We start from the raw sequence: 25,411 nt of genomic DNA, 5'->3' as shown, positions 1-25,411 counted from the left end.
CACTCCGTTGCGGTAGCATGTATGTGGGGAGCACGTGGTTACGACAGAATTCCTATACGCCGAGTCAGGGACGCTTGATGACGGTTTCTGTCATAAAAGAGTTACACCATCGGTCATCTCGATCGGTGCAAAGTTCTTGTCGTTGTTTCGATCCCCTTATAAAACGACATCAGGTATCGATTGCGCGGTGCGTTTTACCCTGGAGCTTGTTTGTAATAATCTTTTATTGAACGCGATCTTTCTTCCAAAGTTTAAGCTGGCTAGAAATCTGAATTTTGTCAAATCAAAGTTTATATGTGTATATCTTCGGATAAGCTTGTCTCGAACTTTGACTCGTTTTTCATGATTTAGGTTCAAAGTTACACCCATAAACGAAAGCTACCTAGGAACAAAATACGACCCCTGAAAAGGAGTTAAAAGCCTGCAAAGTTTATTTCTTCTTTATTTTTTCCACAATCGCAGGCATTGCCGGAAAATAAATGTTGGATTTCTTCGGCAGTTTTTAACGGATTGACACAGGGCAAGAAATTAAGAGAGATTGAAATTTTTCTTATCTCTTATGACATAAGCAGGCAGAGTGGCCATCAAAATTTTGGTATTATCCGTGGAAATTACTTCTTGTTTCCATCATCTCTCGAAACGAGGGTTGGAAAAGGGGTTGAAACTTGATGAAATTACGGGGTACGATATCAGAATTTTGACCGTTGCTGTATTTCGCCTAAAGCAAAAGGTGGAAACCAAACTTTTGACACGATAATCACGGCGAGTATCAAATCCAGGCACTAATCACTCGAGGAAAGTTCACCGCAGTTTTGGTACAAGTAAACGTTAAAATTGTAACACTATTCATCATTCTACTCGCGATCCACGTGCAGATAGTCCGAATATCTTCTGTTCATCGATTCTTCTGTAGCAATCATTCTAATGGAGGAAATTTTAGAAAAATACTAGCGAAAGTTGACCCGGTTAGAAATCTGGTGGATCAACTTTATCGCTCTTGGGCTTCCAAGTTGCACCGGACACGAGAGGCACCTGCTTCCTTGGCATCTTCGAAAAGGGGTCGAGAGGAGGCGATATCGTCTATGCTCGTCTCCGCGATGCGTGCGCCACGGGTCCGTGTTTATTTATAAGACTTTGCCCGCTGGCACGGCACGCACTGACTCACGCCTTAAACTCTGTGCCAATTTGCATCACGATATCCGTTGCCGTGCCTTTTGACCACCTGGATTTCCCGGTGTCCGATATCTGGAAACGGCGATGTCCGGTCAGCACGATTTTCTTTACGAGGGGTGATTCGATGCCCTTAAACCGCTTATCGAGCATTCTCGACACGTACCGTATCAAACCCGGAGACTCCGTATCGTTTTATTTATGAACCCGTCTCCATACTCCAAGAATTCTTTTTGCGGATCAAGGGGGGCGGACATGAATACGGGAAGAAATTTTTCAAGTATAGTAACAAAGCTTTTGAAAATTTCGCATGCAATTGTATAGAATTTTCATCTAGCGATCGTCCAAATTGGTTGAGACGTTTCTCCGGAATCGAGAATTGAAAATTCGTTTGAACGCTCGGCCGACAATGTGAGTTGAGATGAAAGGCCTCCTCGTCAGTCGAGGAAGATAATTTGTTAACGAAGCTGCTTTTTTCACGATGCCAAATCTTGAAGGCGTTTCGCTCGGAGATCGTGTCTAAAAATAAGAACGCGTATTGTTATGTAGACTTATACAAGAGGAAATGCCCGCGCAATTCCCTGTAATCACTGATCTCTTATCCATTAATTTACGCCGACGCTTCTGCTGAATATTTCGATCCATGTAAAATACTTGTATAATCCCGTTACAGAGATATGCTTATAATTAATCTTCCGCTTTGTTCCCGGCACAGGTACTTTTGGTCCACAAGGCGTCGAAGATCAGCTTCTCCCGCGTCTTTGACTTCGAGGCGAATGACCTCGCCGGAGAGGATTCGGATTCCCGCACTAGGTGAATGAAGTTTGTAATTGCCATTCCATTTTTTATTTACACCTTTTACAGATGGTGTATAAAGTTCTCCTAATTTAACCCATGGTTATTTTTTTCACGTCTTACAGTCCCTTTGAAAGCAGATTTCCTATCAACGTCGGTATTACCGGTTACGTAGCGACGACCGGAGAGGTGAGTCTTTAATTTTTTTTTTTTTACAATTACTCTCCATCCATTTCACCGCGGCCTGAAATTCTTTCATTAGAGACTAACACGATTTGCTATTTCATCATTGTCATCGATATTATTTCCGAAAGTAAAAGTATAATATTGACAGTATGATTCGGATGCAATTTTACTCGGTCAGAATGGATATTTGTGAATATTTTTCAGTTCGTAATAGTTTATCGTTCCTGACCAGTGCAATACTTCTTACATTGTATTACTCCTTCAACAGACGGTGAACATCCCCAACGCCTACGAGGACGTCAGGTTCGACCCGTCGGTTGACGACGGCACAGGGTTCCGCCACCGTGGAATTCTTTGTATGCCAATCAAGAACTCGTCGGGGCAGATAATAGGCGTTATTCAACTGATAAACAAGTTCGACGACCTCGCGTTTACTAAAAATGACGAGAACTTCGTCGAGGCGTTTGCCATTTTCTGTGGTATGGGTATCCACAACACTCACATGTGAGTAATGCCGTAATTGAGCCGTTTTCACCCGGGAAATATAAATTATACCGTTTAATTTATCAATACGTAATGTGTCAAGAAAGTAAATTATTTTGTTTCTTTGATTCCATTTACAGGTATGAAAAGGCTGTAATAGCGATGGCGAAGCAGAGCGTCACCCTTGAGGTTTTGAGTTATCACGCTTCAGCGTCTCTAGAAGACGCGTTAAGACTGAGGGTTAGTTCATTCAAATCAAAAGTATCTTATGTGTTGATCTGAAACTGAGACGATTCTAGAGATATAATACGGATTTCATAATTCTTTTAACTCTCACGACCGGAGTCTTCGTCTCGAAACAATTAGCCAAATGTCGATACTTACATTTATTTTTGGGCATTTGCTCCACTCAGCAGGAATTGCGGGTTCCTTCTTCGGCGCATTTCCAGCTCCACGATTTTAAGTTCGACGACATTCATATGCAGGACGACGAGACGCTCGCTGCCTGTCTTCGCATGTTCCTAGATCTCGACTTTGTCGAACGATTTCACATAGATTACGAAGTTCTTTGCCGATGGTTACTCAGTGTCAAGAAGAATTATAGGAACGTCACGTATCATAACTGGCGGCACGCTTTCAACGTGTCACAGATGATGTTTGCCATCCTGACGGTAAGTCCAGTGGAAATATCAATTTTATTGCACTTTAACTCCGTCTTAACGACCAGCGATGACGCATGACGTGAAAAATTCCGAACTTTGGTTCCAAATAAAATCTTCACCACCACACCAGTAGTTATTTTTAAACAAGGAAAAACAAAGAATACGTAAAAAAAGTCGATATATTTGATAATTTGTTATTTTCATCGTAAACCGAGTTTCGATACAAGGAGAATTTAATTAAAATTGTTTTGCCAAACCTTTTGAGACAAATATTTTCGTATCTACACGAATACATGACAAAAATTTGTTTGGGGAATTCTTTACATTCCAGTGATCAGACTTTTTTTTAAATACACCTAATGCTGTCGTTCGTTTTTTCAGGCCACTCAATGGTGGAAAATCTTCGGAGAAATCGAATGCCTGGCATTAATAATTGCCTGCTTGTGTCACGATCTTGATCACCGGGGCACCAACAACTCGTTTCAAATCAAGTAAGCTGTTTCTTCGTCGAATACAATCCAACCCCGTCCGTATAAATACATAATATATAATATCCGAGTCGATGAAAGTTGGCATAACTTCTTCTGCGGGTTGAAGAACGCTCGTAACAGAGGGATTGTTTTTTGTCGATTTAGAGCGTCTTCGCCGTTGGCACGGCTTTATTCCACGTCTACGATGGAACACCATCACTTCGACCAATGCTTGATGATTCTTAGCAGCCACGGTAATCAGATCCTAGCGAACGTCTCTCCGGACGAATATTCCCGAATAGTCAAGGTCCTGGAGGAGGCCATCCTGTCGACCGATTTGGCCGTCTATTTTCGCAAGAGAGGAGCTTTCCTCAGTTTAGCCCAGGGTGGGTCGTACAATTGGGCGCTTGGTGAACACCGTGAACTGTTACGTGGTATGTTGATGACTGTCTGCGACTTGGCAGCAATCACAAAACCCTGGGAGGTAGAAAAACGCGTCGCCGAACTCGTGAGCACTGAGTTCTTCCAACAGGGTGATATCGAGAGACAAACACTGAACATTACTCCTATTGTAAGTAGATTCGGCGAACTTGCAGTCCGCCTTAATTATGAGCCGCGTATCCACCGCCTGTGCCAAAGCACAATCTTGTCACATTCAATCTCGAATTTACCTGATCCTCGGCTGTAATTACCAGCGTAATTTGCAGACATGAATTAGTTTTTGACACACTTTGAAAGTAGGAAATTCAATGGAGCTCTAACCATTTGGAATAATTCTCTCCCGACACGCGTAAGTACAACACGAGTCTCCACATCCCTGTCACTGTTATTAGAAAGACATTTTCCGGTGAAATTTTACTTTATTTTTCTCCTATCCATGCCAGATAAGGTGAGTCAGGTGCCTGGAATTTCACGAAATAATCTACAACCGGCGAACAGGTATTCGATGATTTACGAAAGTGAGATTCTTGGAGCTTAACGTTCGGGAAACAGTTTTGCTCTCGGTTTTCCCGTTGTTGGCACACGCGGTGTTTTTTTTTTCTCTTCCGCAGTCAGTACTGGTCTTCAATAATCATAACAACTTACTGAAAACACTTTGTTGCGTATGTTCTCATACTGACATTTGAAGAAGATCGTTAATCCACGAAAAATAAAAGTTTTAAATATCACACAAACCTTGTAATTACAGGATATTATGAACAGAGAAAAAGAGGACCAACTACCGATGATGCAAGTCGACTTTATCGATTCAATTTGCCTTCCCATATATGAGGTAGGCCGAGCTTCATGCCAAATACCAATTGCACAATTTTGACTAGACTAACTAGAACAAAGATTGTGAATTTATGACACTCGTTAAATGTACCAGAAAATAATTCATTGTTACGTAATGAATTGATTATCTTTACAGGCATTCGCGCTGCTATCGGACAAGCTAGAGCCATTGAGCGAAGGAGTTCGAAGTAACAAACAGCATTGGATTGAGATTGCAAATTCGCAAAGCGAAAGCATGAATCATCGTACGAATCACGATAGGTCCTTGGTTGAATCACCCTCGGAAAATTCGGACATCGATAATACTGAAGACACTAACGAGGGTCACAGTATCGAGCAGTAGATTATGCATAACGTCGGAACGATTATGCCTCCTCAATTTCACCTTCGATACCGTCCTCGCGATCCCTACTCGGCCAGCACTTGAACAGGATTAAATTCATGAGCTCTTTTCATGGTCGTGTCAGGGGATTGAGGGTGAACCGCGTTTTAAACCTGGCAAATATGTAAACAGCAATTCGAACTCACGTTGGGCTCTTTGTCAAAAGAGCTGACGCGATATTTGACTGAGTCTTCGGTTTAATTCAACGATTCGAGTCAGTCGGAAAGTTTTACCTATACAAAGTCCAAGTGTCAGGCATTTGCTTCGGTGATATTCGACGTGTTTCGACACAACCGCATTGGTGACCTCGTACAGCGAGTTTAATGGGACCATATAATAGCATCGAATTGCCGTTTAGTTTATGTGCAATGTAAGTGCAACTATACGGACACGGGGTGAATTCCGAATGGCTTGATACTTTGATTTTATAGATTTGCGTGTGGCTCGAAACTCTTTTCAAGCTACCGCCGTCACCGGTCGAAGCGAATCCTGATACTGACTGATACAAAGACTTAATTCTCGGTTCGTTCGCTCGGCGACAGAGCGATAGTATTGAAAAACGGCTATGATGCGCTAGGCACGACTTAAGCATATCTTAAGTTTTTAAGTGTAAATACCTAGATCGATGAATGGTTCAGTTTTCCTCCTCGAACATGAGCAACGACTAAGTGTGAATCGTCAAATCGTGATTTTAACCAAATTTTAAACGAATAAACAATTAAATGAAATAATAACCTAATTAAGAATTTAAAAAAAAATATAATCGTCATTTAAAAGGCTGTCAGGCGGGTGAGAACACGTTTTGAAATATTTGCTCTCTGTCACGGTGCTCTGTATACTATATGTCAAGGACATCAGCGCACCAATTATTTATTTAACTTTAAAAATAATATTATTACGATGTAGGGTGTAATGTAAGGAACGCTGCCAACGGTTGATTGCAATCCTATGTATTTAAACCGAAGAAAAACAGCATTCGAAAAATGAGAGAATAAGTAAGAAAAAAAAAGATGAAGAAATGAATTCGCAAAATAGCATGAATAGAACACCAAAGAAAAGCGAATTGAAAAATCAAGAACAATTTAATGAACAGTAAATATCTAATGACGTACTGCTTTGCGTCTGTAATAATAAACTGTTTGAATTCATGCAGAATATTTTAGCGAAATACCTAAACTTCTGATTTATATTATATATGAACGAGCATGTGGATGCTACTTTTGTACCTGATTGTATTTTATACAGCCATGCGGCGAACCGTTGGAGCGTTAATAATAGTAAGTAGTTTGATGAAAATTGCAGAAAAGTTTTATATATACATATACATATGCTAAGTACTAGATAAATAAATACACAATTATACGTATACACCTATATGTAGGCATACTGCGTGCGCAAAGGTATTTCTTTTTAATTAGCATTAACCAATATTATTAATTACTCCATAAAACCAGGATAAGTAAAAGACGAAAGGAAAGAAAAAATAATAATAATAGTGAAAACAATATTCAACCAAAGTGTATATTTATATCGAAAAAATCGAAAAGGTGCGGTCTTCTCGTTCATCATGTCTATGTCTTAATTAAAACAATTGTGTACTGAGTGAATAAAGAACTAGAAATATTTGTGCAAAATGGTGGACGCGCGCACAAAAACATAAATATTATGCACACCTCAGGCGCAACACGATACCGATACCGAAACGATTACCTTTTGAGAATTACCTGTACGTGTACATATAATAATATAAACATTTTCAACCGTCAGTCTAACGTGTAGCGAAGACCCGCTCGAAATTGAGGATACCGACATGTTTCGTCGCTGAGAGCGATAATCAGTTTGAGAAAAGCTTTGGTAACTTGAGTTTGCGAGAGTGTTTTCTCTACAGACGTACGGTGCGTGTTTGTTACTTACATCGCGTTGTGTCGTTAATGTTCCTTTATTCTTATACATGTTTCGTTGTTTTATCTTATTTTATTTAACGTTAGTTTTTCAACGATTAATTGATGATGAGTTGATATTGTCTAATCGTTGACGCAACCTACAGGTTTTAATTTAAACGCGAAACGACGTTGCTACGTATACAGATAAACAAAGAACATGTATATTGTACAGTTTCGTGTAACTCGTCCATATAAGCAAAGAATATAAAAACATGATGATTATTGTTAAGGTGAATTACAGCACAAGAGTTATATAATATACATATAAATATAAATATATTACGTGAACAATATCTAATATATTAAAATGAAATTAAATTATATATTGTACTTACATTTCTTGATCCACGAGTGCTCATCCTTTTCCTTTTTCTTTCTCATCCATTTTACCTTGTGCCGTAATCTTCCTCGCCTTAATCATAAGACAGTAACGCGACATGATCTACTATCTCGGCAGAATCACGTCCGCGGAGAGCTCTCTGACAGGTAAATCTTTCGCGTCCTTCCACCGTTCAACGGATTGATCGCGTGTCTTGCTTTTTGCCTCGAAACTGATTTATTGACCATTCCGAGAGTTTTATTTTACGAATCGGAAGAATACCGATTCGCTCACACTGCTTTATTCATCGCACCGAGGGACAATGAAGTGTTCGTATGGTCGATAAGTTGAATATGGTCGATAATCGATAGTTTAGAAATCTGACTTTTGGATTTTCATAGCCCCATTTTTGCTCAATCTGTATTAACGAGCATTTATGGTGCATCGCGAAATCAACTGCACGCCCTAGTTTGAAGGCATTTCAAAGTCGTTCGAAATAAGAAAGAAATCCGATGACATTGTATACGAAGTCAGTTGAATTGAGTTGAAATCAGCTGCAGTCGGTTAAAATCAGCTGAAATCATCTGAAATCACTTGAAATCATTAGAAGTCATGAATCACTTGTATACTAAAAGTCTGAGCAAATAGCCCGCCGGCTTACCCTGTAATTCAGTAAAAATGAAACGATATTTTTTCAAAAGGATTCAACGCATCTAATTCTTATTTAATCTTTTTTTAGTGTTGCAGGAGGTAAACGTATGTATATATAATATACATCTACTATAATATTATGTATACGACACGCCTTAAAAGCTAATATTTCTGAAAGGCCTGTGTGTTTCAAGGGAATTTTTTTCATAAAACAGTCTTATTACACCAGTTTACTAGCCTTTTGAAGTGTAATCGAGTCAAGGTGAGGATTCCCTTCGTACCTGTAGGCAGTCAAAGTAAATGCGTCCGCCGTAAAAGGTAAGAAGGAGAGATAGGATACTTTACAATGAAGTTATTACGAAGTTGAAAGAGTGTACGCGTAAAATATAAATGTTGTCTTTAGTGATTAAACACACAATACCGCACGTAGATTCTATACCTATGTAATATTTGTGTCGTGCAGACAGTTACCACAAAAATAATACTGGAACGATGTAATTTATACAACGACCAAAAAATTCACTATAAAAATATTCGCCATGTTTTTTTAGGAGTACTCCAGTGATTGTCAAACTTTGACTACACACCGCTTTGGGCATATTATTGAATACAGAAAAATTTTCAGGAGGTGAAAATTGTTCGTTCGAATGGAAAGGGGTTTTGCAATAATTTCACCGAGCTCTTTTGATTTGCATGTAACGCCAAGGGGGAGATGGGGGTTCGAATAATACACAGGTGTTTGTTAGCTACCAATTTGACTTGTTAATCGTAGAGTCCCTGTGTGCTGTCAGCGCGTAGAATCGAGTCGCGAAAATTTTTTACAACCTCGCTCACACTGTTTTTTTTTTTTTTATCCATGTGGCTGTAAGTGATTTCAAAGAAAATCTTTTGCTGCGAATTACGCACGCTCATTCATACACGTAGGATATACTGACAGTAGCTGAATGCCTACGTATACCAACTGCACATTATAGATCTATCACTCAACGGATCTTAATTCAAGCAAATGAAATGCAACAACGGATCCCTTATCTCCCAAGCTCGCACTCTGCGCTGAATCCCCGGCCCATATTGAACGAACGTAATATCAACAAATCTTAAGCACATAAAAGGAGTTTCTTCAACCAATAGAAGGAAAATGAAGTCAAGCTTAAGAGGGTGCCCCCTGGTCGTACCGTAAACATGACTAGGTATACAGAACAAGATCAAGGGGGTGCCCTGGTCGATTTTGACGTTGACGTATATATCGCCAAATATCGAAGTCTACGTATTTCAAACGCGTAAAAGGGTTCATCAGTCCAACTCTATAAGCAATTGTGAACGAAAAAATTCAAATACATTTTCATTCGACGCAGAAGTAAAGAAACGGCGTGCTTTCTACGAAATTGCTTGCAATATTAAATTAGTAAAATCCATGCCGTTTCTTTATTTCTGCGTCGAATGAAAATATATTGGAATGTTTTTGTTCATAATTGCTTATGGAGTGGGACTGTTGAACCCTTTCACGCGTTTGAGATACGTCGACTGCAATATCCGGCGATATATGTATATGTCACGTCGAAATCGACCAGCGCACCCCCTAAGCTTGTTCTGTATAGCCATGTTTACGGTACGGCTGTCACCGGCCTCCAGTATTTTTCCGTTACCTAATTTTTTGAATGAAATATTTAAAATGCAACATATCGATTTTTTGAGCCGTTGGTCGGTAATTATCAGTACTGGGACCAAATAGACCAAACAAAAATATCAATACATGTGAAATTCAATTTAATATTAATATAATTTAATTGTTTGTCAATTTTTTATCACGGATTGTTTGTGGTTGGGTTATTTATGCCCGGTTATTTTTTTACGGATTATTTTAATGCGGGTTATCAAGATCAGTCACCGTAATTATAGTACTTTTCATCAAAGTATGACAGTAAATAAATGGCTCAGTCACTACCAGCGAATATCAAATATTGTCAACTGCAAATCGTTAATTGCACAAACAAATCCGTATCTGGATATTCGCTCAAACGATCATTGCAATTGATACGGAAATTCTGCGTTCTTCACGCAGAACGAGATATGGAAAAATACGGGCGTGTCCATTATAATATGTGACCCGCTCAATTCACAGATAGGATGTCAACATTAATTGCGTATCTACCTAATTACGAATTATAGAACACGAATCAAACTACAATACGTACAGTGAAAAAGTATATAGCAATATATTTTTTTTATCTTCCTATAAAGTCACTTTATATCATAACTATAAAAATATTTGCGACCCGCGCGGGGTTTTCTGAATACCCAACATCGCCATCCGGGAATTATTTTCTCATTTCGAGTCTCGTACCCTTGTAGCATTGGAAAATATAAATCCATCCCGAGACCGTCTCGAAAAGCTGAACGAGAGGTCGGACAAGAATTACGATCAGGAATGGCCGGAGGTCAATGGGCCTCTTTGGCGATGCGATGATTGCGGACGACGGAGAGAACGAAGTTGTTACCGGCTCGCACCAGCCAATCGTGTGCCTGTGCGTGTGTCAGATTCTGCAGAGGACTGTCGTTGACTCTTATCAGGACGTCACCTGGCTGCAGCCCGGCATCGTCGGCCAAACTTCCCCGGGCCACCTTAATTCGGATTCAAAATTCGTTATTCTTATCTCACCCTTGAACATCGCGCGGTGTTGTTGGATGAGCAGTAAAAAATTTGAAGATGGTTGGATCGCGGGATCAAGAATCTCCTGATTCATTATTGAAGATGCAAGAACGAAATTAACGCGATAAAGATGGAGGAATCTTTAGCCGTTCGATTTTAAAACCTGCCCGAGTCTGCGCACGCATGATGGATAAAAAAGGAGGTCGTTCTACTCGTATGCTCCGAGTAACGATCAGTGGATAAGTTTCTGCCAGTTTCAAGTTATTTATGGACGGATATATTATGAATGATTTACCGACGGAAATACTAAGTTTCTCGGACATCTGTTGGTGTTCGGTATCGTTGAGCTTTGTGCAACCGCCTCGAGCGTTTGCAAGAAACTGGAACAATGCTATATTTGAGGATCGAATCTTTCTGAAAAACCAGCGTGATTCGAGTAGACGGTGTCTTTTGCTGAGGGAAAAATTTCGCTCGTTTCTCAGCTTGAATACCGGAATTACACGGTCAATGGTTATCCGTTCACTTCGCGTTAAGTGATACTTGACAGGCTTGACTGGGGAGGTGACAGAATCTTCGAGGTAGAGAAAACCGACGATAATTGAAGTACCAAAGCGTGCTTCGAGCTCATTAAAAGTAATTTCAAGATCGCTGATGAATCGATATCTCCGTTTCCGCACTCCCGAGCCTCCTACGAGCCTTTATTACGGAATTCGGAAAAACTTGTGAATGCAATCCAGGCTAGGTCATTCGCTTGTTGGTCACCGTGTGACGGTCTAATAATTAATTGAACAACTGCCCGTGAAAAGCCAGAGCTCTTTCCTTCGGCCACAAAGTATTTGCGGAGAAACGTGTTTGATGCTCGACCGAGATTAAAAATGGGAAAATCCCACCAGGAGTAAACGATTATGCAAAAAGGGAAGCAGGAATTGCGAATATTTGAAAAAACATGTGCTTTTTTTACTCACCCTGACAACCGTGAGTGGATGGGGAAAATCCGCTCCACCGGAAAGCCGGAATCCCCATGGGATGTTATTGAATTTGGAAAGCTTGATGTCTATCGCCATACCCTTGAGCCGCTGCACTGCACCGAATCGTTTCTGCGGAATATTTTTGAAAAAATCGCATGCATCAGCAATTATGGAAGGTACTGCGGACCGCATTGTGGCGAACAAACCACTTCCGTCAATTTCCAAAGCCACAATAATCGATTTACGGACGCAAACCTCTGAGGACAGAGTATCCTACCCACGTCAATTTGATCCTAAGTTGGGACCGGAACCAATCGTTGGAGCTCATCAAATTACAATATAATGCACTCATGGTTGCCATTTAGGGCTTACTTCCTGGAACTGTATTCCTTATACTGAACTCGAAATGGAAAAACTTGGAGCCGGCCTCTTCCTGAGTAACTTATGAGTCGGGTCAATATTCTTTTGCTCTTTTTGAGAAACTGCTTGCTTTAACATCATAGAACATTTACACGTTCATACAACAGATTTCTCCGTTTATTTCTGTCAATCATCCACGATACAATCTTTTGATACCTCATCTTTTGTGAACAATCTGGCTCAAAGATCATGTAGATTTACTGAACTTGACGGGAAATTATGCGTTAAAATGTCGTCGATCTGTGATTGAAACTGGAGGTATGAGTACTCGCGAAATTCGATCAATTTACGCGTGGAAAGGTTAAAGATGCTTGAGTGTCATGTATACGTTGTTTTTAATTTGCAGAGCTTAATGTCGAATTCGAGCTTAGTGCCCACATTACGACGTGAAATGCGGACTGGTTTTATTTTTTGATACATTTCGGCCAAGTCCTAAACAATCGAATTGCACAAATTAATTAGTTTGGCGGATTTGGAGATCTTAATTTCAGACAGTATTCATCAGGACTCCTGTATCTCAGCATTCACAAGTCGCGGCGAGTAAAAGATAAGTGTGATTCAATAATTCGGTCCACGATTTTCGGTGAACTTCTTAAGTCGAAAGCTCAATTGCCTTTCAGTCAGCAAATTTGTCGCGGAATAAGGACAAGCTATTTAGGATAGAATACCAACTGCGTTTCACCCATTTCAGACATTCACGTTATTAATTCCAGCATTAACTGGTTGAAATTTCAACTTAGACGTTTGTTTGTTGCGAAAAAAAAAATTCTCGAGACTCGTAATTATCGCCAAAGTTAACGCATTATCGGAAGAGAATTTATTAAAAAAATTGTGCAATCCAGAATTTCAGTGGTATTCAAAATTACCTCAAGATGCTGGCGTGTTCTCATTGAAAATTGAAAATACCATCCTACGATCATCGATAATAACTTGAATATTTTTCAAAGGAAGAAATTTTGTTAATTTGCATATTATGGCTGGGTGATAGCCTTAGGCGTTACCCAGGTTCCTCAAATTCAAATTAAGTTTAATCAGTCGGTAAACATTTCCCGGCGCCCTGGCAACTTACTTATAGAGTCAGGAAGAAACTCACCGGCTTAGAAGCTGATCGTTACTGCGTAAATCCCCTGTACAAGAATTTATTCAAAGGTTGTTTATAATTCAACCGTGAGTGGGTCGCCCACCGCTTAGAGTAGGCTTTGCTTCGATCCTGTATCTTTTCCCTTTTTAATGAAGGTTCCAAGGCACTGGGATCCGATCGGACGTTAGCGGTTTATTCAAGGGGGAAACTGGGTCTGCGATAGTCTGAAGAAAGCGTGATTTCGCCACGAGTAGCAGCTGGCGACTGACTCCTGGGTAAACTTTCGGGTTCCGCACTCTTCCAAAGTCTATTATAGAATCGGATGGATGTACACGCGCCGGCTAGAAGTCTGCCGGGGAGTTAGAGGCTCCCACAGACCTACATACTATTTCCGATGCACCGTTCGCAGCGTTACAGACAAAAGCAAAGCGATGTAAGAGGTGGAACGGCAGAACAATTGTCGGCAAGTTGCCGAACAGTCGTTAGCGATATTGCGGATGAGTTACACCCGCCAACCGGATGTCGGCCAATTTATAATGGAGGAGAAGCGCTTCCGTCTTGACCCGTATCAGGACTCGCACTAACAGCTGGATGGTTCTGCACTCTAGTCAAATGCAGGAGAATTTTGGTTAACGAAGTAGAGACACTGCGGACCGTCCAACGTCCATGATCACTATCAAATTAAGCGCGCCCAAAACAGATACCTCGTCCAGGATAAAACTCGTTCAGTAAATTGGGCAACCAGCAGTACCGGCAAACTACGTCCTTTGTGGAACCGATTCTGTAGCTGGAGTACCCTGCTCTGTCCAACGGATATCTCGACGGAAATGGGTTTTCGACTTTCTCAAAGCTTCGACAATCGACGGCTATTCTTGTTGAGGAATTCACCCGGTCGCGTCGTCCTTCCTCGCTTTTATTCGCGATGTAACTTTCCGCACCTGGTGTACTTCCTGATCGATCGATCTTTAAATCACCTCGTGACGCCTTATATACTTCGATGTATCCACGTCACGGTCGAGTCGCTGGTCTCATTCACCGAATAGAAATTTTCATTTTGAAACGCCTTCGAGGATTTTCATCCTCGATGAGCTTTTCCTCGTCGAACCTTGAAGCTGCGCAAATATCGTGAAGAGTTATCGAAGTGCGACCCTCGAAATCATTCGACGAATAGTTGCAAGGCTTCGAGCCCTCTTCGTCGTAGTTTAAAGTGCGAGAACTCGCCGACCCTTTCAATATTTCCGGATCCATTCAAGACAGAGTCTGATTCCGCTGGGATGTCTCAATTTGTACCGTTAAGGCGTTGCGAATGGTTTCGCTGGAACCGAGAAGGTGTAAATCGAATACGTAGAACGAGGACACATAAAGACATAGAGTATCGACTTATCCTCAAAGGAATTGACAATTTGTGCCTCCCTGGTATATCGCTGGTCCAATATTTTTTCCATATACCCGGCAATCGCAAGACCTACGAACTCTGACGGTGGCAAACGGGCGGGTATCATTTTATTCGCCGTGGCAGTAAATTCAATTTTATTTCCCCCCAGAGATAGAGAGAGAGAGAGAGAGAGAGAGATATTTCGGACCGTGTACGGCACCTCGCCTTGCCTCGCCTCAATCTTTGAGTGTAATAGCTGCAGGTTTGAGTGAAAACTTCTCCCGTTATCATTCCCGAGTAATCATAAATTTGCCATGACGTAGAAAATGTGTCGCTAAGAAGAGCGCAAGCTCCGTTTGCCGCACAGCTGAGCGAGCTTGCGAGCAGTCTGAAACGAGACTTGGTTGGGGGTGGAACACCCCGGTGATTCCCCGGGGGCCTTGAAAACGCCGGGAGATAAAATATTGAATTTTCTGCTTGTCGACCTCCGCATGGTTGACGGGTAATTAGCCCTTTGAATCCGCACCGCGATGGTGCGCTCAGCTTGCGTAATATAGCGATGCTACTTCCGGCCAGTCGATTTACTGGCAGTAAAGTTTCTGCGGATTCAATCTCGATCGTGACATGCGGTTGTAACGATGCCGCCGCGTTATACTCCGAACGAGACACGTGCTACCGCAGGTAAGTGATTTCCCTCAATTTGCACCCTGCACGACAAACCGGCCGAGCCGATCAATGTAGTTTGTATTTGAAACTCAATTTCCGAAGGGTTGCCCTGTCACTGGTCCCTTATATCCTGTCGCCGACTCTGACGTGAATTTGCGCATCTTCCGCACGTGACCCAGCCGAGGTTGAAGGATAAACATTCGAGAGATTCGCGCCGCCAGGTTCGCCTCTCAAAATCCTAATCCATCTACCAACAAGCCGGACCCACCGAAAATCCCGCGTTTTTATTTACGAGCATGTTCCATAACCGGAGCTCTATCCCTGTTTCTATCACATGGGTTATACGGATCGGTAAACTTCCGCAGGGCAAGGGTTCGCCGTAAATGCTACGAAGCTCGAGGGTCTCCCGAGTGTAAAAAATACATAAAAATACCTCGTCGGAGCGTCACGAGGGACCGAGTTTTGCGCAAAATAACCCCGCATCAGCGTCTCCGCTGCTTCGTAATCCCTTGATGTAACTCAGGGTCAACTACTTCCGGTCCAGCCGCAATTAGTAGCCGATCGTACGGGTCGTGGGTGTAGCTGTGATCTTCGTGTAACTCGTTTACTCCCGCATGTATCCACTTCCGGGTGGCAAATCTGCGCCGAAAACGTTGAAAATGGATTGATGTCAAGCACGGCTCGCCAAAGCGGGAGCAAAAATGTACAAGTACTTTTAGATCACGGGCACCAAGACCGGAGGATTACCGATAACGCATCGTCCTCCGGAATGAAACCGAGTAGTACAATATCCTGCCAAGAGGGTGGAAGCTCTTTTCTTTTTTATGCAAAATCTGCAAGTTCGTCTAGGACGCTGCACCCTCTCGATCATCCGGCAGTGGCGAGGACGGCCCTAAGGGTCCTCGTGGCGGCGTTGCCTGCACGGAAATGAACGTCGCTCGCCGCTGGCTGCATCGATCGCGAACGAAGGGAGCGAATGCTGCGCGCCTATATCTGAGCTTCGGCCTAACCGAACCTGACTCGACCTAACTTAACCTTGCCTTACCTAACGCAATCTTATTAAACCACCCCTTGCCCCACGGGGCAGCGTTTCTTAGGCGTAAAGAAAGCTCCAAAAATTTTCAACGCCACATCCACGCGGTGACAACGTCTCATTCTGCGTGTGACTTCCAGACACTCGGTCTTCGTCTTTTATGCAAGTGCGGGGGATGTTTTCATAGACCTCTATTCGCGCACGCGTTTTTATGCTTAAGCATGACACGTACGCGCAGCACATTCAAAATAATATGATTGCACAGCGTTTGGCGTACCGCTTAACCGCGAGCAAACAGGAAGCTCGGAAATCGTTTGCTGTAAACGACTTTCAGGATGAGAGAGTGCTCGTCCATCCAGCCTTCTCTCATTCTTCGGGAAGAGAAACGGAGATGGATGTGCGCGTGTGGATTGACGAGACCAGAATGAGGGGAGCTTAGGAGACTGAAGTAGATCATCTTGCGTTTGTTTCATCCCCTTCTTTCCGTAACCGGTGAATTTTTAAGCAACGCTCGAAACGACGATGCGGAATGAGATATACCGTCACGGTTATCTTCATCTCGACGATTTCTTTATACGCGGCCGTCCCCGGGAACCGGACGACCTTTGCAATAAAAATCTCAGCTTCCTTGTCGCAGGGCTTCTGTAAGGTGGATTCTAGTCCCGTGCTGTGTTGTTGGGTTGTTTATTTTTTTCATCTTCTACATTCGTCCGTTCGCAAATTATTCGCCGATAATGATTCCAATCGGTGAACGCGTCAGAGTTGCTGCAAGTATGAGTGGTGGTTTTACGGATCCGTCGCCAAAGGCAATGGACTTTTCGGCTCTCTCTTTCCGTGTCTGAAAATTTTAATCGAACCAACGACCATGTCCGTCTCGAATGCTGACGTATAAAATATGCTTTCGAGAATATTGCTCGTTCAAAATTCATGAGAGAATGTAAACAGCGAAGGTTTGCGCTTTATGATCAGAAATTGCCATACGCGTGCCTTTCGGGAGTTTTACAAAATTACAATCCCGTTCGCTTCGTCTTTCCGTACCGCCTGTGCTCGGATAAAAGTACACCAGGAAATCACCGCCGTTATTACTAATGTTTGTGAGAATATCGCAGTCCCGGGTTCGATAATGATTAATAACTTGAGTCATGCACGATGGCAGTGAGGGGCTGTTGTTGCTCGAGTTGGGGTGGCTGAGGTGAGACAGGCACTGATAGGTTGAACCGTTCAACGTCAAGTGGGTCAATGAGGAATCGACAGGTGGCTTACATTCGAGGTTTCAGTACTTGGCTCGCACATCAACGGGGTTGAAAATTGAACGGATTCCGTTCGCGCGTAATTTTTATCTCTCCGTGGTCATCTTGCGCTTGAGAACCCGGTAAAACTCTGAATTCTTTATTTTACTAATTCATTCTTTTACTTATAATTAGCGAAAACACTGTACTGGGAATCAAAGTTTTTACAGTCTTAATTAGATTTGTCTTCTTAAAAGTTAGCCTTGTTAATGGGAATATTTGGAAGGTCTCTCTTTGACTGTGTAAAAACAGCGTAATGAAACAAATGCACATATTTTTAACAGTTGATTGAAATCGGTGGCGGAATTCGGCACACGTTTTTATCAAAACTGTGGTTACCTACTTTTTAGTGTATATTTTGCTGAACATGCGGTATGGGGTTCCAAAAAACCGATACGAATTTCATCTTCAAAACTTATCTCGCTCTTTCCACCGCCTCAAAATTGAATAATCATAACTTGAGAGCCGGAGGTTCCATTTCGCGGAGTAACTTGATAAAAAGAAAGTTCCACAATTTATAAATATTTCGGTCTGCTGGTCACGATTTAGCCGTAGACCCCTGTAAGTTCATAGAAACTTTGGTCACGGTATTAAACATAAGCGTATAATTCATCACGAAGAATGTTTTCGCAGTGAGTTGTAAAAATATTTGAAGGAAATTTTATTGCGTGCAACATACAACAATGCGCATCATTTTGTAATTCGTATACACGAACTTGTATAACAATACAAATATTAAAATGGCCCTCATGAACCTCGTCGCCTACGCTAAACTATATTTCAGCCACACTCAGGAAAATTTTGTGTTTTGACAACCTAAACTGTTTCATCGTAAATAAATTACAGGGTTAATAAACAACACAATAAACGTTGTATCGGAGCGACCAAAAATTGAACCAAACGATTTTACACAGGAAACAAAAATATTTTAATCCCGTATCAAAAAAAGTTTGGCACCACTATCCTATAGTTTCTGTTGCAATTGTAAAACCGGATCTACGCAGCGAGGTCATTTTTCAAAGATTGGTAATTGATTGTTTAATTGCTGTATTGAAAAAGTTATCGTTTCATTGTCATTTATGCTACATGAATTAAGTGCCACATTAAACAACGGCCGGGAAATATGCCACTGCAAATTGACAGACTGATTCAATTGTAGGTATTAGGCTACAAATGATTTAGTTTTCCTAATTTTAGTAGACGTGGAGATGCCCTTCCTAATAACTGTCCATATTTTACTTCTCTTGCGAGAAAGGATTTTCGACGCGCCATCGCGGCACAAAAAGTATCTTGACACTTCAACAAAACATTTTGTAGATACACGCTGTAATACATTATTTAATTGCGGTAATCAATTAGTGGCTTTCATGATTTTGTGAATTTGACTAATGTCCATCCACCGAATAGGTTTAGTGAACTGTGTTGAGCAATTTAGTTGAATCTATCACAGGATGCTTCAATCTTTGCATGATAGCACGAAAAAAATATCATTTCATCAAATTTTCTAAATGAAAATAGCGATTTCGTATTTACAAGTATGTTTCATTCAACGAAATTTTCTTGCAATTTTGAATAAATTATTGAATTAATTTTCGTATTTGCAAGAAAATGTTGTGTTCCGACGAGAAAACTTTCTTCAAAAGTGTATCCTCAAATCGATTTATTTAAAAGAGCACAAAGTTTTCTCCGATTGGAGCAGCATCCCTGATCCGGCGTTTTGTTCACGCGGTTTTTCATTGTTTGGCGAATAGGATAAGCTAGCTTTTTCTCTGCCATTTCCCCTCCTTCTTTGAACACTATTAGTTACAGTTAGTGACGGGTGCAGATTCTTCGAACGCACGACTTTAGAACCCTCGATTCGAGAGGCCCGCTTCGCAAGGGAGTTCTTTCGGCCCTCGGCAGTCGCCAGCAAGCTTCGCCCCTAAAGCACCATTGATCGTTCACATCGGCGTGAATTGTTTTTTATCCAGCTTTCGGCTTACGTCGATCTTCTTTCCTGACACTCTGGATCATTATCCCATACATCAAATTTGACTGCTCAATTCGGGCCGTACGCAAGTGGCAAAAAGTACTCATCGCGACCGCTTCTGTTGAAAATTTGTAGGTAGCGGGATGTTTCAAACAGCAACATTTATACGGCATTTGAGCGGGTTCAACTGTTGCAACAGTAGCTGCAAAGCTATTGCTATCGCGAAAGGTCTGTCCGTTAAAGGAGAGGGTAATTTGAATAGGTCTCAACGGGTTAAATAAATCTGCCGGAGGCGCTGATGCCCAGATCAAAGTACCTACTATGCATATTCAAAGGGACAGACGAAACAGGGTAACCTTAAAACTTAAACTGGAGAAATGAGAGATTGCATCAACAGTTCGGGAGTTAGGGGTAACAGCTATTTTTCAAGACAATTATAACGTGTAGGTCTCGTAGTGGAGGTGCAGCGAAAAAACGGAATGGGACACGAATTGACCCCGCATGAAAAAATTGAAGAGAACTCGCAAGTCGAGCGAAGCCGCTTTGAAGGTGATTCGTGTCAAAAAAAAAAAAAAGAAAAAAAAACGACACTTTTCATAAAATTTATTACGAGACAGTCGTACTTTGAGTAGTTATAAAATTACTGTATACATAAGCTGCGAAGCTAGTCTCTTTAAACATAAATAAAATACAAATATTGGAATTCTAAATAACATATCGATAAATCGCTTGAGAATTGTCGACAAGATTATATTCGTGTACACAGTCGTTCAAACGTTATTTTTCATCACGTTGGCATCATTGGTTATTGAATTTCAAAACACTGCGATAATAATTTTAAAAAAATAAAATAAAAAATGGCAATGTAGAATTGACCGCTGATAAGACAGAAAATCTGTTTCAGTGACTTGGTAGATAATGGTCTTGCGAATAAAATGAGACATCGTGAGGTAAAATCGACCGAATCTACCAGATTTCAATACATTGTTACAATAGTACAATAATTCTAAAGACACCTAGGTAGATGTACTCAACGTACGATTGCCTGGTAACAAGATAAATAAAAAGCCTGGATATCCGGCCAGCCAGCCTCTTCGACTGACAGAATACCGCGCGATTGGAACAGAAACAAAAAGTGCGGATTCTTCGTGCGGAGACCACGAGGATCTGTTTCAGGGTAATTCACCTGATCCCGGGTGTCGAGAAGAAGCGGAATCACGGAGTCCTGGCATTTCCAGGTCCTCCTAGTCGGCTCGATATCCACATAACAGCGGATACGTTTGGGGGGGTTGCCGAGGGCAGGGGTGGCCGAGCAACCCTCGCGGCTCTCGGAAGGCTTCGTACATCCTCGGTGGATTCCGGGGGTTCCGCTGGTTGCGAGGCTCGCGTTGGTAGCGCGCTTTGGCCAAGGGCTGCCTCCGGCAGCTGGTGGTCCCGCTCACCACGGTGTCCCATGCATATTTAATGCTCCTCGAGCGCGTATCGCGGTCGTGCGTCCGTCTCTCCGGCACCTGCTCATCACTTGTTACGGTTTCGAGCTTCGGTATCGGTGTCGCGATTTCGTTTTGTATACGCGGGGGGTGAACGGGGGTCGTCGTCGTTGTCACGGTCGAGTTTCCCTTCGGAGTTCTCGAACATGGTGTTCAAAGCATTCGTCACTTCCGGGGGTTAAGTACGCGTAGGAATCGCGTCGATACACCTACCATCGAGAAACTATGAAAGTGGCTAGAAACGGAGGTAAGCGTCGTTGTGCTTGCAGAGATGTTTTCAAGCCCATTGTCGCTTCTTACGCCTCCCAACATCCACGCATAACGCTCCTTGAATGTGTTTTAACTATCCTGCTGGCATGAATGTCGAAATTTAAGCTTGTAATTATCGCGGTACGTGCCAACGAGCTATTCTTGTAACCTTTTAGAGCCATTCGCGAATGAGTTACCTGACAAAGAAGAACCGTTTGCGTTCAACGGATTGATAGATTCGCAGACAAAACTTGGAACAAACACTCAGCGTGGTCGTGTAGTCGTTGAATGTATCAGATATAAGATTCGCGAATTTATCAAGTTGAAATGGAAAGATATCTGTAGCTGAATTTGTGAAAACAAATGAAGATACTCGCTGGAGATTGTTCCAAGATAAATAAACACTGCCAATGTACACTCTGCGGATATTTGCAATCCAAATATATACGAGACGGGCTTCGCTGAGTATTGGTGCCGAACACATTTCACATGAATTTTTCCAAATTGGAGTTTACTCTTATGGGGGAATAAAGTTACGGTAATTGACGGTGCCGTAATACCGCCCCAATAAAGCCGGAATAAAGCTCAAGGTTATATTTTTACGGGCTTTGGAGACTGCAGACAAGGCTTCGGTGTATAAAAGAGAAAAGCACGTAGGCGGGCTAAATTGTAACGATTGAATAGCTTCGATAGATCATTGCATTTTTTAGGTAGAAGACATCTACGTCACTCGTAAGCGACAAGTAAATTCCGTGTATAGTATACATAACTTCATTTACTTTCACATTTATCCAATAATGTGAAAGAATAATGAATAAACATATAACGGTGCCGTATAAAAGTATATTGCACCGATCATTCCTATGAATTTTTTCTCGAAACAGTCGCGACAAAATTTGGAATGGCTGGAATTAAAGTAGAAATGTAAGAAAACACTTTTAACGTAATATTTTCTTTTATCTTCCCCGTGGTAAAATTCGCGCGGCTTCTTACACGATGTTTACCCAACGCATATATTTTCACAAGTTTTCGAATATACGTAGTAAAAACACCGTACGCTTTTACGGTCGTCTTGTTCAATTTCACAAAAGTTTAATTCAGAATCTACGTAGTTTCGAAAACGCGAGGGACTGTGACTTTTCATTTTAACTTGTATTAACTTTTTGTAATTTCGTAGCAGCGAAAGTTTTATCCGGGCTTATACGATCTTTCACGGTAATTTTGGGACTTCGCATTCATTCGTTTGACCTAAATACTGCTGAGACTTATATGACTTGGCAAATTCCTTCACGCTTATCGTCGAATGTCCAGAACATGAATTTTTCCGTTTAAGGAATTAACATCGTTAACATTAACGTTTTCAGAATAAATTTTGCAAAAAAAAAAAAAAAAATTGAGTAAAATACAAAGGTTCTCAACGATAGTATGCCGGGAGTGAAAGCGAGTGTAGGTTGCGTTTTGCAGAATTAAACCTTCTTCAGGGTGTAGCTAAATTGAGATAACAATACAGTGAGAGGGGATCATTAATAATCATCAAAACTTCATAACGTTTGTTTTGAAAGGTTGACTTTACCTTGTGGCTCGAATCTCATCGTTCTATGGATATCAGGTTGCGTCAACACGCGACTATCGCTTAATCATCTCCGCGGCGTGAAATGTCATTTTTGCGGACCACCATTTCCATCATTCTTTATTCGCCGTAAAACAAAGCAGGTGTCGTCGTCGGAGAACAAAGAAAATTGGATGGCTATAAGGGTGGTTCTGGGAAAGCTTCAATCGCGAAGTGAGCTTTGCGGCAAAAGGTGCCTGGGGTAGAATTCTTCCGTCAAAGCCGTTAGGGTGATCCATAGGTTACTTACTCTCGAGTGTAGCTCGGCAGTTAAATGGACGACGAATGCCTCGAGGCCATTACGAGGGTTAATCGCTTCACCGTATGGCCAGGAAAGATGCCAAGAAGAGAGTCGAACGTCCTGCGAAAACTTGGCTGCCTTCCGCCGCCTGCAGACGTGACTTAAATCGTATTCGAAACGCGAGCTTTACGAGTTGTCTCACTAACACTAGGTGTTTTTAAAAACGAAATCAACAACGTCGTTTCTCAGACGCGTATACAGATCCGCACTCATAAATCGACTCATAATATCCTCCGACTCCAATCATCCCGATGTTATTCAGGTCACTAGAACGTAGATTCGTTAACTCGCTGGACGGCAGCAGGCATTTATCGAAGCATAGGAATCAATTTTCCGCCAAAGGACTGTGAACAATGGGACTTGATTTTTTATCGGAATGAATAGAGCAAATCTCTTCGTACACACTTGAAAGCTAGCTAGGCAGCTAGCTGCCTCGATGGAATCGCCGTTTCGGTAGTCAAGTTAGTAATTGCGCTCAGGTTTGGTTACCGTTTCTATCGTTTACGCTTCGTACAGGTATTCAATCAAGTTAAGAATTGGTCAAAAAAGCTGGCAGGTAGCTGAGTAGAAGATAATTACACGATTATTGGGCGGGCGGGAGTTAGTCGAGAAGTTAGTCGAGGCGCGCAGTTCATTCCTCAAGATTTCTATGAAAGGTGGGGAATATTACCGGGTCGGAGAGGCGGGTCGACGTTGATTAGATTAAACTAGATCAGATTAGAAGACGTGCCTTGCGCGCCAAAGTCGCGGAATTCTCAGGCTGCTCCAAGTCTTGTTTAATTTTTATTTTTATATTATCTACCGACTCGGGGTTGAAACCAGGCCGAAGTGGCCTGGGATATAGAAAATACTAGACGGAGGGAAAGCCAAGCCGCGGGCTGAACAACACCAGGCTACCCGCGATGGGACTTTGACAGGTGATGCGTAAGATTCAACGAACCCTTGCTAAGTCCTGTGACGAGCCCTGTTCTCTCTCTGCTGACAACGTATCTCGCATAGGTGTACACCTATCCCTGCGCGTATTGCACACATGTGTGAATCGATGCATGTGTTCGTACATCCTCTAGCCACGGTGACAGGGAAACCCCGTCGGGCACGCATCTATATTTTATGGCTAGCATACGTGCCGGGAGGCAGACAGGCTACAGGCGGTTATCGAAGCGAGTACGGATTTCCACCCATGTATAAGTTACGCGCACGTATGCACGTGTGTAACTCGCGTTGTTGGTTATTAATAACGCTGGCCGTTCGGAAAGAATAATTAATCCCAGGGTATACGGCATAGTTGAAGATTCGATCAGACGGTGGGAACTGATATGGCGCTGCATATTATTGAAGACAGCAAATGATTGTGCGAAAGGATTCCGATCACGATAAATTTTCCAATTTATCCAATCGAGTTTTGCAACTGTATATTCTACCCAAAAATAACCGCGATCCAAACTCGTCGATTGCGTTTTTATTCTTGAATATAATGTTGGTTAGAGGCATTTTTAATCTTGTTTTTCTAGTAAAATTCTTTACGTCAATGGGTGCGTATTTTTCGTGCTTTCGAATAGTTTCCGTGAAATTTTTACCGTGCATTTTCCCCGTTTCACCAGTATGAAACAAATTTAGAGCTCGCGCTGCAATTGAATTTCATATAAAAAGTTGCAGGGCTTTCTGGGGTATGAAGATTAATGAGACTGAAAAATTAACTAGTTAACGTTTCGGCCCAAGTGGTGGCGCTTCTCAGAACGAATATGTTTTTACATCTGTCACAACCAAAAAAAGCTTTCACAAAATCTTAAATATCATGGAAGTAATTAATATGCCACCGAGTTATAAATTGTTCAACAATATTACACATCACTAGGAGGAGTCTTCTATAATACAAGGGTTCTTCGTCTAAAATACTAGTCTGATCGTAGTTTAAACTATGATCGGACTCAACCATATGTCTAGTTAATGCAATATAATTTTCTTCACAATCATA

At 41.8% G+C, this 25,411-nt stretch overlaps 2 protein-coding genes and 1 long non-coding RNA gene across 14 annotated transcripts in view; 2 read left to right on the top strand and 1 right to left on the bottom strand.

Annotated features, from left to right (window-relative positions):
* The window catches only part of LOC124224021 (dual 3',5'-cyclic-AMP and -GMP phosphodiesterase 11), a 92,717-nt gene extending 85,381 nt beyond the window's left edge, over window positions 1-7,336 (top strand). For 6 of the 7 annotated variants that reach the window (XM_046636508.2, XM_046636507.2, XM_069138102.1 and 3 more), the window contains 9 exons: window positions 1,886-1,983; window positions 2,091-2,154; window positions 2,420-2,655; window positions 2,775-2,874; window positions 3,048-3,305; window positions 3,678-3,787; window positions 3,932-4,337; window positions 4,956-5,039; window positions 5,178-7,336. In XM_046636508.2, coding sequence (XP_046492464.1) covers window positions 1,886-1,983; window positions 2,091-2,154; window positions 2,420-2,655; window positions 2,775-2,874; window positions 3,048-3,305; window positions 3,678-3,787; window positions 3,932-4,337; window positions 4,956-5,039; window positions 5,178-5,384 — 1,563 coding nt within the window. In that variant the 3' untranslated portion in view covers window positions 5,385-7,336. The remainder of the gene's footprint in view (window positions 1-1,885; window positions 1,984-2,090; window positions 2,155-2,419; window positions 2,656-2,774; window positions 2,875-3,047; window positions 3,306-3,677; window positions 3,788-3,931; window positions 4,338-4,955; window positions 5,040-5,177) is intronic. The other variant, XM_046636502.2, reaches the window with a different exon arrangement.
* A 1,797-nt stretch (window positions 7,337-9,133) lies between these two features.
* On the bottom strand, window positions 9,134-13,781 carry LOC124224602 (uncharacterized). The gene is made up of 3 exons (XR_006884886.1): window positions 13,468-13,781; window positions 11,952-12,083; window positions 9,134-10,958 (listed from the first exon to the last, which is right to left on the bottom strand). It is a non-coding gene; the product is annotated as an uncharacterized lncRNA (long non-coding RNA).
* A 1,450-nt stretch (window positions 13,782-15,231) lies between these two features.
* LOC124224078 (probable G-protein coupled receptor CG31760) overlaps window positions 15,232-25,411 on the top strand; it is a 32,926-nt gene continuing 22,746 nt past the window's right edge. For 5 of the 6 annotated variants that reach the window (XR_006884474.2, XM_046636524.2, XM_046636527.2 and 2 more), the window contains exon 1: window positions 21,206-21,524. The gene's annotated coding sequence lies outside the window, so the exon portion shown is untranslated. Of the gene's footprint in view, window positions 15,512-21,205; window positions 21,525-25,411 lie in introns of those variants that run through there. The other variant, XM_046636525.2, reaches the window with a different exon arrangement.

The sequence above is a fragment of the Neodiprion pinetum genome, chromosome 1, assembly GCF_021155775.2.
Source record: "Neodiprion pinetum isolate iyNeoPine1 chromosome 1, iyNeoPine1.2, whole genome shotgun sequence".
Taxonomy (NCBI): Eukaryota; Metazoa; Arthropoda; class Insecta; order Hymenoptera; family Diprionidae; genus Neodiprion; species Neodiprion pinetum.
Note: the sequence above shows the minus strand (reverse complement) of the source record. Positions and strands in the feature narration are given on the sequence as shown.